This window comes from Eptatretus burgeri, chromosome 2 (genome assembly GCF_056783735.1).
Source record: "Eptatretus burgeri isolate ZD-2024b chromosome 2, Ebu_testis_v1, whole genome shotgun sequence".
NCBI lineage: Eukaryota > Metazoa > Chordata > Myxini > Myxiniformes > Myxinidae > Eptatretus > Eptatretus burgeri.
Window position 1 is genome coordinate 101353231 of NC_140962.1, and position 14589 is coordinate 101367819.

General features: G+C 47.4%; 1 protein-coding gene across 2 annotated transcripts in view; it reads right to left on the minus strand.

The window, feature by feature from the left end:
* Positions 1–3208, minus strand: part of WASL (WASP like actin nucleation promoting factor) — an 87348-nt gene extending 84140 nt beyond the window's left edge. Inside the window, exon 1 of one of the 2 annotated variants that reach the window (XM_085870492.1) lies at positions 2868–3208. In XM_085870492.1, the coding sequence (XP_085726618.1) occupies positions 2868–2975 (108 nt within the window). In that variant the 5' untranslated portion in view covers positions 2976–3208. Of the gene's footprint in view, positions 1–2581; positions 2612–2867 lie in introns of those variants that run through there. The other variant, XM_085870494.1, reaches the window with a different exon arrangement.
* Positions 3209–14589: the final 11381 nt, after the last annotated feature.

The following is a 14589-nucleotide window of genomic DNA, read 5'->3' on the forward strand; positions in this document are numbered from 1 at the left end:
GGAGCGGAGCGGAGCGACCCGACACCGCCGAACGGAGCGGAGCGGAGCGACCCGACACCGCCGAACGGAGCGGAGCAGAGCGACCCGACACCGCCGAACGGAGCGGAGCGGAGCGACCCGACACCGCCGAACGAAGCGGAGCGACCCGACACCGCCGAACGGAGCGGAGCGACCCGACACCGCCGAACGGAGCGGAGCGACCCGACACCGCCGAACGGAGCGGAGCGACCCGACACCGCCGAACGGAGCGGAGCGGAGCGACCCGACACCGCCGAACGGAGCGGAGCGACCCGACACCGCCGAACGGAGCGGAGCGGAGCGACCCGACACCGCCGAGCGGAGCGACCCGACACCGCTGAACGGAGCGGAGCGGAGCGACCCGACACCGCCGAGCGGAGCGATCCGACACCGCCGAACGGAACGGAGCAGAGCGACCCGACACCGCCGAACGGAGCGGAGCGGAGCGACCCGACACCGCCGAACGGAGCGGAGCGGAGCGACCCGACAACGCCGAATGGAGCGGAGCGGAGCGACCCGACACCGCCGAACGGAGCGGAGCGGAGCGACCCGACACCGCCGAACGGAGCGGAGCGGAGCGACCCGACACCGCCGAACGGAGCGGAGCGGAGCGACCCGACACCGCCGAACGGAGCGGAGCGACCCGACACCGCCGAACGGAGCGGAGCGACCCGACACCGCCGAACGGAGCGGAGCGACCCGACACCGCCGAACGGAGCGGAGCGACCCGACACCGCCGAACGGAGCGGAGCGACCCGACACCGCCGAACGGAGCGGAGCGGAGCGACCCGACACCGCCGAACGGAGCGGAGCGACCCGACACCGCCGAACGGAGCGGAGCGGAGCGACCCGACACCGCCGAACGGAGCGGAGCGGAGCGACCCGACACCGCCGAGCGGAGCGACCCGACACCGCTGAACGGAGCGGAGCGGAGAGACCCGACACCGCCGAACGGAGCGGAGCGGAGAGACCCGACACCGCCGAGCGGAGCGACCCGACACCGCCGAACGGAGCGGAGCGAACCGACACCGCCGAACGGAGCGCAGCGGAGCGACCCGACACCGCCGAACGGAGCGGGGCGACCCGGCACCGCCGAGCGGAGCGGGGCGACCCGGCACCGCCGAGCGGAGCGGGGCGACCCGGCACCGCCGAGCGGAGCGGGGCGACCCGGCACCGCCGAGCGGAGCGGGGCGACCCGGCACCGCCAGGCGGAGCGACCCGGCACCGCCAGGCGGAGCGACCCGGCACCGCCGAGCGGAGCGACCCGACACCGCCGAGCGGAGCGACCCGACACCGCCGAGCGGAGCGACCCGACACCGCCGAGCGGAGCGACCCGACACCGCCGAGCGGAGCGACCCGACACCGCCGAGCGGAGCGACCCGACACCGCCGAGCGGAGCGACCCGACACCGCCGAGCGGAGCGACCCGACACCGCCGAGCGGAGCGACCCGACACCGCCGAGCGGAGCGACCCGACACCGCCGAGCGGAGCGACCCGACACCGCCGAGCGGAGCGACCCGACACCGCCGAGCGGAGCGACCCGACACCGCCGAGCGGAGCTACATGACACCAAGGCAATTCAGCACCACAGGGTACAGCAATCCAGAACCACAGAGTACAGCAATCCAGCACCACAGGGTACAGCAATCCAGCACCACAGGGTACAGCAATCCAGCACCACAGGGTACAGCAATCCAGCACCACAGGGTACAGGGTACAGCAATCCAGCACCACAGTCCACAGGGTACAGCAATCTAGAACCACAGGGTACAGAAATCCAGCACCACAGGGTACAGCAATCCAGCACCACAGTCCACAGGGTACAGCAATCCAGAACCACAGAGTACAGCAATCCAGAACCACAGAGTACAGCAATCCAGCAACACAGGGTACAGCAATCTAGAACCACAGGGTACAGCAATCCAGCACCACAGGGTACAGCAATCCAGCACCACAGTGCACAGGGTACAGCAATCCAGCACCACAGGGTACAGCAATCCAGCACCACAGGGTACAGCAATCCAGCACCACAGTCCACAGGGTACAGCAATCCAGAACCACAGTCCACAGGGTACAGCAAACAAGCACCACAGGGTACAGCAATCTAGAACCACAGCAATCAGACACGACTGAGCAAAGCAATTGCACGATATGAACAGTTCACTTTTACAAAGAGTGCACCTTGGTAGCAGGTCCCATGACAAAGAGCCAAATTCTAAGCAAGTCTCAAACATCGACATGACCATGTTACCTCCGTCCATCACTCCCCGACACTCTATGGACTCCGCAGTGACCCAATGGGGGAGTGTGAATGTGTTACACGCTTTCCTGTGTACAAAAGGTAAAATACAACACAGCAGATCACGACACAATAAATAATAACAATAACAAATCGTCCATAAAACGCTCACTCGGCCTCGGTACAACGTGTCCACGCTTTAATATTCCACTTGTCAGGATTCCAACGGTGACCAGTTCGGTTCCCACGAGTTCCGTCATCACGTTTCCCGTATTCCTCGCGGATTAAAAACACTCTCTTGTCGCCCAGAGAGAGAGAAACTACCTTGGGATGATTCATTTGGGAAGATGAATTTTCTCAACATCAACACGGACGGAGAAACATTATTCATCGTCCTCATGATGCACCGACGCCGACGGACGCCTCGTTTCCCCATCAACATCATCATTTTTCCAGCGATCGGTCGAGGACGAGGATCACGCACGGAGACTCGAGTTGTGAGAACCACGCACCGAGTCATTGAGCGGGGGAATCCCGCCGAGGCGGCGCTCACGTCCGGCAAGTACGCACACTAGGAAACGCGCGAAAAGCCTGCGGCCTACCCACGTACCACACACTTCCGTCCAAGAAAGGCGAACACGACGTCGTTCTCGTGTTGCGTGAGAAGGAGGGAATGCGCGTTCTGCGGGGGTGGCCGCTTCGCCCTGGACGTCGTCATGCCAGTCAGACGATCATGGGCGAGCTGCAAGGCCGACGTGTGCACCGAGAGGAACGGCGCCAAAAGCTTGCGATCGTCCTGCTGCAGGCTAAAATGGCGAGGCGGGCGGGGAGTGACGAGAGCGAGGCGGACCGCAATGGTGGCGCCGCCCGTGGTTCATGAAGAGAAACAACGCTGTGTTTTGAAGCCCATACAATACATCGCGTTTTTCGTGCGTTCTTATTCTCCTTCTTTGCGGTTTGAGAGGCTCTTTGTGAAGGTTTCGAGAGCCATCGTCGCATGGAAACATTGCTCGCTATAATATTGGATAATTTATTTTGAAAACCTGATGATTAACTGGCGAATAAAAGTGCAGAAATAAAGAACACACCGTGACCGAACTGTACTTTACTTATACACCGCTTATTGCGGCACCGCCCGCTACACCGCCGAATCCTTCCGATGGGGCGTCCGAACGAAACGTGCAAACGGACAGAAAAAAATAATTAAAACAAGTCTGAAGACGACGATGGTTGACGAGCGGTATTTGACGATGTAGATTGTTTCAGAAGTCAAGGATGACACAATGTGATCATGTTTGACCAAGTTATAAAAATGATCAACATGACGTGGTACGAGTGACAGGTTATAGCTGCAAAATGTCGAAAACCCGGTTTGGTTCAACAACTTAAAAAATTTGACCTTTGCATAACGTTTAAAGGTCACAAAACGATGTTGTGGACATTAAAATAAGGAAACAGGATACGTGCTATAGCTTAATGGAGTTATTTCGTCGAAGAAGGTCAAAAACCCGGTTCGATTCCCACAACTTTGAAAATTTGACCTTTGTGGCCTTTAAAGGTCAAAGGTCAAGGATTATGACCTTTGGTGCAAAACTTCCTCTGGAACATTCCAGGAACAATATAACGTCATATAGGCTATATGGCATTTCGCACTCCTCGGATTATCCATACTTTGATGAAATCGGCGTAAAACAAACTTGAAAGGGGGTGTCACGGGCAAGGTGTTCGAGATAGAGCAAAATGGTTTGGAGACTTCAGGTGGGGAATGACCTCAAGATTATGCATAAAAAATATTGTCATCCTCGCTCTCAAAGTTTGGGCGGTCGTTTGATTTTTATGTCAAAATTCGCAATTTTCTAAGTTTTTGACCTTGTGACCTTGACCTTGGGACGAAAATTAAAAAATCGGACAACGACAAGTTTTAGATAATTCATTTTGCTATTCAAATACCGAAGAACCCATTCCATTCAGTCAATTCCCGAGGAGAAGATAGATTTTTAATTCGACTACCCCCTAAAAATGGCTATTTTGGGGGCGTGGCTCCGCCGACAATGGATGTAGCCACGCCTTCATCCAGGAAAACACAACTCGACATTGATATCGAACACATAACCAAGTTTCATCAAGATCGGATTAAAGGCCACTGAGTTATGCTCTGGACAGACAGACACACAGACAGACAAGCCGGTAGGCGGACATGGGTAGTCGACTACCCAATAGAACCTGACGCGACGGGCCCGTTCGATGGGGAATGACCTGAGGATTCCAGCTTCAAGGGTTAATGCTGCAGTTTGTTTTTCGTTGAAATACCCCCACATTTAGAGGTTTTTTGGCCGTTGCGAGGCAACGGAGGGGTCCATAGCAACGGTTCTTTCTCACACATAACTAGGACATACCCTGAACCTACCATACCAGTTTCATGTATATCTGACTCATAGTCTCTGAGATAAAACGAACTTCGTTTTTTTATTGTTTTCGACCAGGGTTCATTCAAAGTCTATCTTCTCCGACAGTTTTCAGAGGATCCGGCTGGAAATTTTTGACAATATGGCTGAATGTATTGCCCACAGTCGCTCGTGGCCCGATTTTTGATTTTCGAAAAAATAATTTTTTTATGATTTTTCAAAAATTTCAAAGTCCCGTTGCTAGGCAACGATGATGTCCATAGCAACGGTTCTCATTTGCACACAACTCGGTCATGGTATGAACCTACCCACCAAGTTTCATCGAAATCGCCATTGTATTAACTGAAATCGCCATTTTAAATTCTGATAATAAGGGTAGAACAAATCTCAAAAAAAAATATATATTTTTTTTTCGACTCGATCGACTACCCAACAGACAAAGACATAAAGAATATAGTGGTCACTCTGGCTGGCGCCCGTGAACCAATTATCAATTTGTGGTTGACCAGGATTTTTCTTTTAAAATACTGTGAGTTAATTTTTTTTACATCAACAGCAACTTCGATGCAGTATTTTAGCATTCTATTTAATTTTATTTAATTTAATTTGAAGAGTTGGGGACGAAGGGGGTATAAACCCTCAATGCTTGAAACGAGTGCACCATCCATCAGTAAAACCTGTCACGGGTCACTATATACACCCCCTGCCTCCTGGACATTGTTATGGGAGAAACACCATTCAGGAATACAACTACATGTGAAACAACTGTCATTTTCCTCTTCTCAAAAGAATTTTGAAGAACAGAAATGTTAAACAATGTCTAACTAGAAGGGGAGCACTCGGGAGAGTGCAAAACCTCTACCGCCAATACTGCTGGGTCACTCAAGTGAACCTTATATCTTATTCATTAAATATGATGTCAACAGTGCTGACAGTTATAGTTCTTTTCTCCAACATTTGGGGGGGGGGGGGTTGGAAATCACTTAAAACATGTAGAAATGCAAAAAAAAAGAAATCGAAATTTTGTTGAAAAAAAAGTTGCAAAAATTTTTTTTTTACTCAATAATTTTTTTTGGGGGGGGGGGGGGGGGTTGGAAATCACTTAAAACATGTAGAAATGCAAAAAAATATATTTTCTCGAATTTTTTTTGGGGGGGGTTGGAAATCACTTAAAACATGCAGAAATGCAAAAAAAAAAAAAAAATTCTCTAACAATTTTTTGGGGGGTTGGAAATCACTTAAAACATGTAGAAATGCAAAAAAATTCCTTTTTTGCGGGTGGGGGGTAACAATTTTTAGGGGGGCTGGAAAGCACTTAAAACATGTAGAAATGCAAAAATAAATATTTTCTCGAATTTTTTTCCGACGGGGGTTGGAACTCACTTAAATGCAAATCACATGTAGAAATGCAAAAAAAAAAATAAAAATTTTCTCTAACAATTTTTTTGGGGGTAACAATTTTGGGGGGTTTGGAAATCACTTAAAACATGTAGAAATGCAAAAAAATCTTTTTGGGGGGGGTAACAATTTTTTGGGGGGGGTTGGAAATCACTTAATGTAGAAATGCAAAAAAATATATATTTTTCTCTAACAATTTTTTGGGGGGGATTGGAAATCACTTAAAACATGTAGAAATGCAAAAAAAAAAAAATAATATTCTCTATTTTGGGGGGGGGTAACAATTTTTTGGGGGGCGGTGTTGGAAATCACTTAAAACATGTAGAAATGCAAAAAAAAATGTTTTTTGGGGGGGGTAATAATTTTTTGGGGGGGTTGGAAATCACTGAAAACATGTAGAAATGCAAAAAAATTCTCTATTTTTTTGGGGGGGGGGTAACAATTTTTGGGGGGGGGTGGAAATCACTTTAAAACATGAAGAAATGCAAAAAAAAATTCTCTACATTTTTGGGGGGGGTTGGAAATCACTGAAAACATGTAGAAATTCAAAATAAATTTCTCTATTTCTATTTTTTGGGGGGGGGGTAACAATTTTTTTGGGGGGGTTGGAAATCACTTAAAACATGTAGAAATGCAAAAAAAAAATTCTCTAACAATTCTTTTTTTTGGGGGGGGGGACCAAGTCCAAAATTTAATGGCATGATCCTTGGACCATACCTAACCCCCCCCCACCAAGTTTTGTCGAAATCCATTGAGGAGTTTTTCCGTAATACTGTTCACAAACAAACAAATAAACAGAAAGGGGTGAAAACTAACCTCCATCCATCTTCGAAGATGGCGGAGGTTAATTATCCAATTCCACCGAAGTTTTGGAAATTTGAGGGAAGTTATTCATATCCATCTGCTCTGCCCTCTGGGAAGGCAAAGGTAAACCACCAAATGTAATCTTGCCATGGGATTGCTTCAGTGGGATTGCTTTGGACAGAAAGAGAAAGATGAGGAGAGCTGTATGTTCAAAATTCCATTGGATAAAGAAGATTGTGGTTGAGAGATAAATCTGCAGAATTCCTTCCACTTATAATGATATATGATCGGCTCATATGGATACAAAACACAAGACAAACAAAGAAAAAGAGCAATCAAAGATTTCGCCAGGACTTGCTTTGTGTGGTGTTTGTGTACTGGTGTGTTACGTAATTAATGAGACATAACTATAACTGCCCCTTTATAACTGCCTGCAGTGATGACCAAGTACCAAGACGTCCCGCTTTGATTGGACATCTGACCCTGGCCCATGACATTTTTTATCATTCATTATTCAATTGAATTTTGAATGGGATTAAAATAAATTCAATTCAAATCAAATGGAAGACCAAATAGGTACAGTCCTGCATTGGAGGAATCAGAAGGAACCCGAACAAGAAAAAAGCAAAGATGAAGTCATCAGGAGGAACCTGGATAGGATTCGCATTTCAGCTGGTACACCTCTGCCCTCAAACCCATCTCGGCACAGCCAAATGAGCCTGATTTAAAAATAAATAAATAAATAAACCCATATCAAAAAATTAAATAATTCTGCCTGCCAGACCATGCGTCTGATCAAGTTGAAATTTAAAACATGTATTCCCCATCACAATAGATCATAATTGTGAAGTTTCATGTCAATTGATTAAGCGGTTCCAGAGAAAACATTATTTAATATTTTTCTTTAAACCAATATGGCTGCCAAACCATGTGACCTATGACATCATTTGTGTGAACGTTTTGTTCCTTATGGATAGGTGGTCATACGTGTAAAGTTTCGCCTCAATCTGTTCAACAATTTCAGAGAAGATTTTGAAGATTAAAAAAATATATATATATATATATATATATATATATATATATATATATATATATATATATATATATATATATACACACACACACACACACACACACACACACACACACACACACACACACACACACACACACACACACACACACACACACACACACACACAGCTGCGAAATCACGTGATTGATGATGTCATCATTTTGTTCTGTGGACCAATTTATCCCTCGATCACCCTCAAAAAACTTTCATACTGATTGGATGTAGCATTCTTTATATGCAATTATGACATCATAATGAAGGCACCTATGATGTCATTAAAAATCACTTATTCCCCCATGATGAGTACTTGCCATGTGCCAAGTTTCAATTATTTCCTTGATGTGGTTTCAGAGATCAAGGTCCATAGTTTTTCCATTTTTCCAACATGGCTGCCGCACCACATGACCTATGACGTCGTAATTATAATCAAAACATTCTATATGAGTCGTCGCTCTGATGGCGAAAAATTTCATCTCAATCCAACGAGTGGTTGTGGAGAAAAACATTTTAAAGTTCTGTGTGGACAAACAAACCAGCAGTCATAGACTGGTACTTACGAAATCGTCAACTTGACCTCTGACCTTGTCTAATAAAAGCTGTCTCTAGAGAAGGTCGCGACGCAAACCAGAAGTTTCTACGATGATTCTGTACCAAACCATCAAAAATCGAATGTTTGACCTCACTGTGACCTTGACCTTTGTCCGATTTTGACCAAAATCTAATGAGCCCGAGCCATCACACTGCTGAATCACGTGGTGTAATTTGACATTGGTAGCTTGTTCCGTTCTCGAGTAACCACGGATTAACATAACGTAAAGGTCACAATCGACGCCCCCCCCCCCAACTCGAAAGGACGCCAGGGCGAGCACGATGACGTCAGCGCGCACACGCAAAACCTTCATGTGACTCAACGACACGTCTGCTCGAGCGCGCTGCGCCACGCGACGAGCCGTGACGCGGCGGGTGAAATATTTTTTATACAATCTAAAACGTCTCCAAAACATCCGATTTTTACCAGAATTTCGACAACCCAGTGTTAAGCGTCCTAAGCGATCGCAAAAACCGAAGGCAAAATTAAAATCGAAGTTAAAACGAACTCGTAACATCAACCCAAGCAAAAATACTCCATTTCTCCACATCAATTTATGGAATTATGTTTGACCTCACTGTGACCTTGACCTTTGACCAAAATCTAATCAGCGCTAGCCATCACCCTCCTGAATCACGTGGTGTAATTTGACGTTGGTAGCTTCTTCCGTTCTCGAGTTATCGTGCCTACAAACAAACAAACACAAACAAACAAACAAACACACACACACAGAGGACGGAAGTCATCAATATACTTACGAAATCTTTAGATTTCGTAAGTAACAAGCAGTCATAGACTGGTACTTACGAAATCGTCAACTTGACCTCTGACCTTGTCTAATAAAAGCTGTCTCGAGAGAAGGTAGTCTCGATGCAAACCAAAAGTTTATACGATGATTCTGTACCGAACCATCAAAAATCGAATGTTTTGGATGTTTGACCTCACTGTGACCTTGACCTTTGACCGATTTTGACCAAAATCTAATCAGCGCTAGCCATCACCCTCCTGAATCACGTAGGTTCCATTGGGAACCGACGCATTGGCTCTACTCCAGGGTCGAGCAAGATGTGTTGCCTTCAGCCAATGGGCAAAGTGCGAGTGACGTACGCCGCATTCGAGCCAATGCGGAGGCACGTCGCCTGAAGGAGGAGGAATGCCTCTCAGGGGGGACGCGCCACGAGGATGCTCACCACGCCCCCCGGACGAATCACGAATGGCAAGCGGATCGCCTGAGACGAACCGGCCAGGCGAGTTGCGTTGGGGGGGGGGGGGTGAAGAGAAGCGCGGGTGTGTGCGAAGAGGTCCGTCTTTCTTTCACTTTCCGTCTCCGTCCCGCGGAGGATCGCCCGCCCTCGAGTCTGTCTCACCGGGAATCGCTTGCCTGTCTTGTCTGCTGGCACTTGCTCTCTCGTCGCGTGCCGGAGGAGCGTGCTGGAGCCTGACGCTGCCCTCCATACCCGGTGCTTGCAGCAGCAATGAGTTGCGGGTTCGAGTCCCGCCGAGCCGGATCGTCAATGGCCGCACGAGGCGGGAAGGTCCAAGCTAGCTTCCTACCTCCAGCTCACCTTCCCTCCGAGCTGGCGGTATCAATAAAGACCCAACGGGGTCCAATTCTTTTTGGGGGGGTGTGTCTGATGCGGGCCAGGCCTTTAAGTAGCACCTGTATAAGTTTCCATTTATTTTATATTGGGATAACTCTGCCCTTATGTGCTCCCCTCGTCCCCCGATTATTGTAAATAAATCCCCTCTTATTGAATGTCCCAGTTTGTCCTTGTCCTTTCTATCATTGTTTTGCCACGCTGCGAATGGGAATTAGGAGGCCTCATTGTTGCCGTAATCGTGCAATTGGCCAGCAGGTTTCTGGTACTCTCCGCTCGGGTTACGACTCGGATCCTGCTCGGTCGTGGCCCGGATCGCGCAGATCCTGCCGAGGGTGAATTTCCCCGGTAGTTTGACGACGTGGGTATTTAGGTATATTGAAATTGGCAATTGACCCTAACCCACTTGGTCGACCTATTGGCGATCTTCGGTCCGATAAGGGACCCGTGACCTTTCGGATTTATCCGAGGGTCACGACCTAAATTCCGGTGTGTTCGGTGGAGTCGACTCTACTCCTCCCTCTAGCGGTCGTGCTCACCACCGATACCCGGCCCCACAACAATATATATCCTCTGAAAATTTCAAATCAGTCAGATGAAATTGAGGATTTTAGAAATCTCACCTAAGTTGTTGACCTTTGACCTATGTTGACCGTTTGACCTCAAAAACAAGAGGCTTCTTCCCTATGACAAACTCTACCATGTTGTGAAGTTTTGTGAAGATTGGTTTAAAATTGTGACCTGTAGGTGATAGACAGACAGACAGACAGACAGATAGACAGACAGACAAACAAACGGACCCAAATGTAATACCCTCTCCTCCAGCACGGGTAACATGTACAAATTTACTTCCACTCTCACGGCACACTCAGAATAATACATTATTCCTACATAGGCGACTTACAAAACACCATAAAAATGCAAGGAGCTGATACTCCACATCCCACTCCTTGTGGGTGGTTTGTGGAATAGATCTGTGTAATAAATGAAAGCTAAATCTTGAACGGTTTTTGAAATATCGCGTACACAAACCAAGTTACCGAGATGGTTGTCATGGCAACGGAATTCATCCAATCACAGCCTTGATCGAATCAGGTTGAGATGATGTCATGAGTAATACATGTCTGCATGATGAAAGCTAAATGTTCAAAAGTTTTTGAAATATCACAAACACAAAAGTAAATGGACGGATGATCGGTCGGTCAGACGGAGCTCATTTTAATGTCCCCCCCAACCCCGCCCCCCCACTCTTCCCCTCCAGTCTCCGACCTTGTCAGAGGGGCGAGGCACAACAATTATACATCTCACCACTCATCAGCATGGGTTATCTATAGTCAAGGGCTCTGCAGGCATCCTTCATTCTGAGCCTTTACTTTACGAGCCAGAAGACAAGATAAGTGGAGATAAGAGAAGAAAAAAAAATGTCCAAATTATTTGTTTTCGTAGCATGGGGCAAGTAATTTCAAAATGACTACTGTGGGGTGGTATGGGTTACTGTACACTGGAGAGTAAGGACAAACGGCTTATATATTAAATTGCTCAACTTACCCCAGAGGATCAGTTTCACAATTCAATCCATCCATCCATCCATCCATTGGGACCATACTCTGTACAGAGCGTTGGTGCTGTCTCAGCAGTCTCCTTGGCTATTGGACACAATCCTGGATGGATCACCACTCCAACACAGGATAGCAGCAAGCTGGTACTCATTTTGCCGACCTCGGAAGGATGACAGGCAGAGTCAACCCCACCTGGTATTAATTCAACAGCCAAGCAGTATTTGAACTCAGGACCAATGTGACCACTCCTAATTTCCATAAATGCCAAGGTGAGCCAATGAAAAAAGCCAAGAATTCACAAGGTTTCGGAAAAGCGATGATAATAGAAAACCTATACGCCAAGAAAACCGATAGAAAACCAAGACGCCGAGGTGAACAACGAATAGCCATGATCTTGTGAAAAAAGCCAAGGAGTGGTCACACTGCTCAGGACCCTAAGATCCCAAACCCAACACTAGGTATTAAGCCAACACCAGGCATACAATTCAATGTATACCTCACAAGGCACAATGTACAAAGGCTTTACTTTATTACCTCCCAATGTACTTTGTTTCCAAAATCTAGGCTGATGGAAGAGCAAGGTGATGGTTGTTAAAAATAGAAACACTGCACCTGCAGCTTATCTAGGCCCTGGCCTAATGTTGTAACCCAAATTTGGCAGCATTCTGACTGGAATGTCTGGAGAATAAGGTTTTTAAAGGAATTAATGCAATTTTCCCAAAAGTTGACCAAGTTTGCCATTTTGACACTCCCAGTCAAGTGATCGACATGACCTCTACAATTTAACATCCTGACCCTGGTCTAATGTTGAACCCAAATTTGGTGGCATTCTGACTGGTGGGTCTGGAGAAGAAGACTTTGGAAGGAATTTTCGCAACTGCCATTTTGAGACGCTTCCGATCGTGTGATCGACATGGCCTCCGCAATTTAACATCGGGACCCTGTCCGAATGTTGTCACCAATTTTTTTTCTGACTGGTGGGTCTGGAGAAGATTTGTGAAGAAATTTACTAAGTCAGCCATTTTGACATACTTAAAGTCACATAATCGGAACAACCTTTGCAATCCCCATTACCAGGTAGGAGCAGAATGTTGCTGCCAAATTTCAGCCGGATCAGCCCAGTGGTTTGGCTGGAGAAGTCGAAGTAGGAGATGGACGGATGGACGGACAGACAGTGTGCGAGCGATGACAATACCTTATCTGGAATTTCAATTCCAGATAAGCTAAAAAATTCATCTATATATCACTAGCAAATACCACCCATCCCTTCGCTGTCGAGAATAGTAAGGGGAGAGAAAGAGGAGGAATAGGGAGAGGGTTGGGGGAGAGAGAAGAGGGAGGGAGAGTGAGTTGGGAGGGGGGAAGGGAAGACATTGTGAGGTGAGAGGAAGGGAAGGCAAACGTGTGGTGGAGCGTAAATTACGATTCATACCGTCTCATCAGAATGATTCTGCATAGAATAACAGTGAAGATGGAAACAAAATAATATCTGAAATCCATTTTCTACCAGTCATTCTATAAATACCAACCTGGAGCCAAACACTGCCAAGACATGTCCAAGATAAACACAGTCCGGAGACAAATAACGCCTCGACATGTCTGGAGATAAACACCATCCAGACACGTCCGGAGACAAGCACTGCCCGAATGCCTCCAGAGCTAAACCATCTGGAGACAAACACCGCCCGGACATGTCCAGAGACAAAGACCACCCGGACACGTCCAGAGACAAACTCCCATCCAGAAATAAATATTGTCTGGACATGTCTGGAGACAAACACTGCCCAGACATCACCACCGTCAAGACACGTATGGAGATAACCACCATCCGGATACGTCCAGGGACAGAGAGCGAGAGAGAGAGAGAGAGAGAGAGAGAGAGAGAGAGAGAGAGAGAGAGAGAGAGAGAGAGAGAGAGAGAGAGAGAGAGAGAGAGAGAGAGCAGGAGAGAGAGAGCAGGAGAGAGAGAGAGAGAGAGAGAGAGAGAGAGAGAGAGAGAGAGAGAGAGAGAGCGAGAGAGAGAGGGGGTAGGGGAGAGTGAGAGGTGTGGGAGGTGTGTGCTGCACTATTTTGGGAGGGGGTAGAGCAAGGATTTGACAAAGAGAGAGAGAGGGATGGGGGAAGGGGATTTAGCAGAGAGAATATGTTTTGCTTTATGAACAACACACACTCACACACACAAACACACGATATTTATTCGTGCTTGGCCAATATCGGTAATTTTTCCAAAATATTTTGCAGGGTCTGGTGTTCAGATGGCTCAATCATAACGAGATTAAACAAGCACAAAACATACAGTGGTAAAACCCCCTGTAGATTGATGATATGGAATAAGCAGCATTTGGGAGCTGGCAAATGACATGGAAACTCAGTGGTTAATGAATAGAATGTTGGTGTTGAATGACCTGGAACCTCCTGCTTGGGTAATGGTCTCCAGACTGAAGAGGAATACACCAATCTCCAACAGGGACACTTTACAGTCCCCAATACAGAGTTTACACCGGCATCAGCGTCTGACAGCCGGAGAATTAGAAGTCAGCAGCATCAGCATCTGACCGAACACTTCCTGGTTCACCAAATAGAACTACAGTATATGTGGACCGACTGAAGGGTATGATTCACCTGAAAACATTTTGCTCTTGCTTGAAACTACTCCTCAAAAACAAAAATAAAATGGAGAAGAAAAATTGCAATTGAAACATATTTTGTGTTTTGTATACAAAGTCGAGTCTCATAGAAGAGCTGCAATGCACCTGTAAAAGCGAAAATGGTGAAAACTTTGAGATAACGTGAAGACAAAAGAACGACCAAAACGAAGAAAGTAATAAACAGCACTTCAGGAGGTACAAATCACTCCGAAGATGAATTGTTCGGTCCACAGTTTTAAAGGTTGGAGCATGAGAG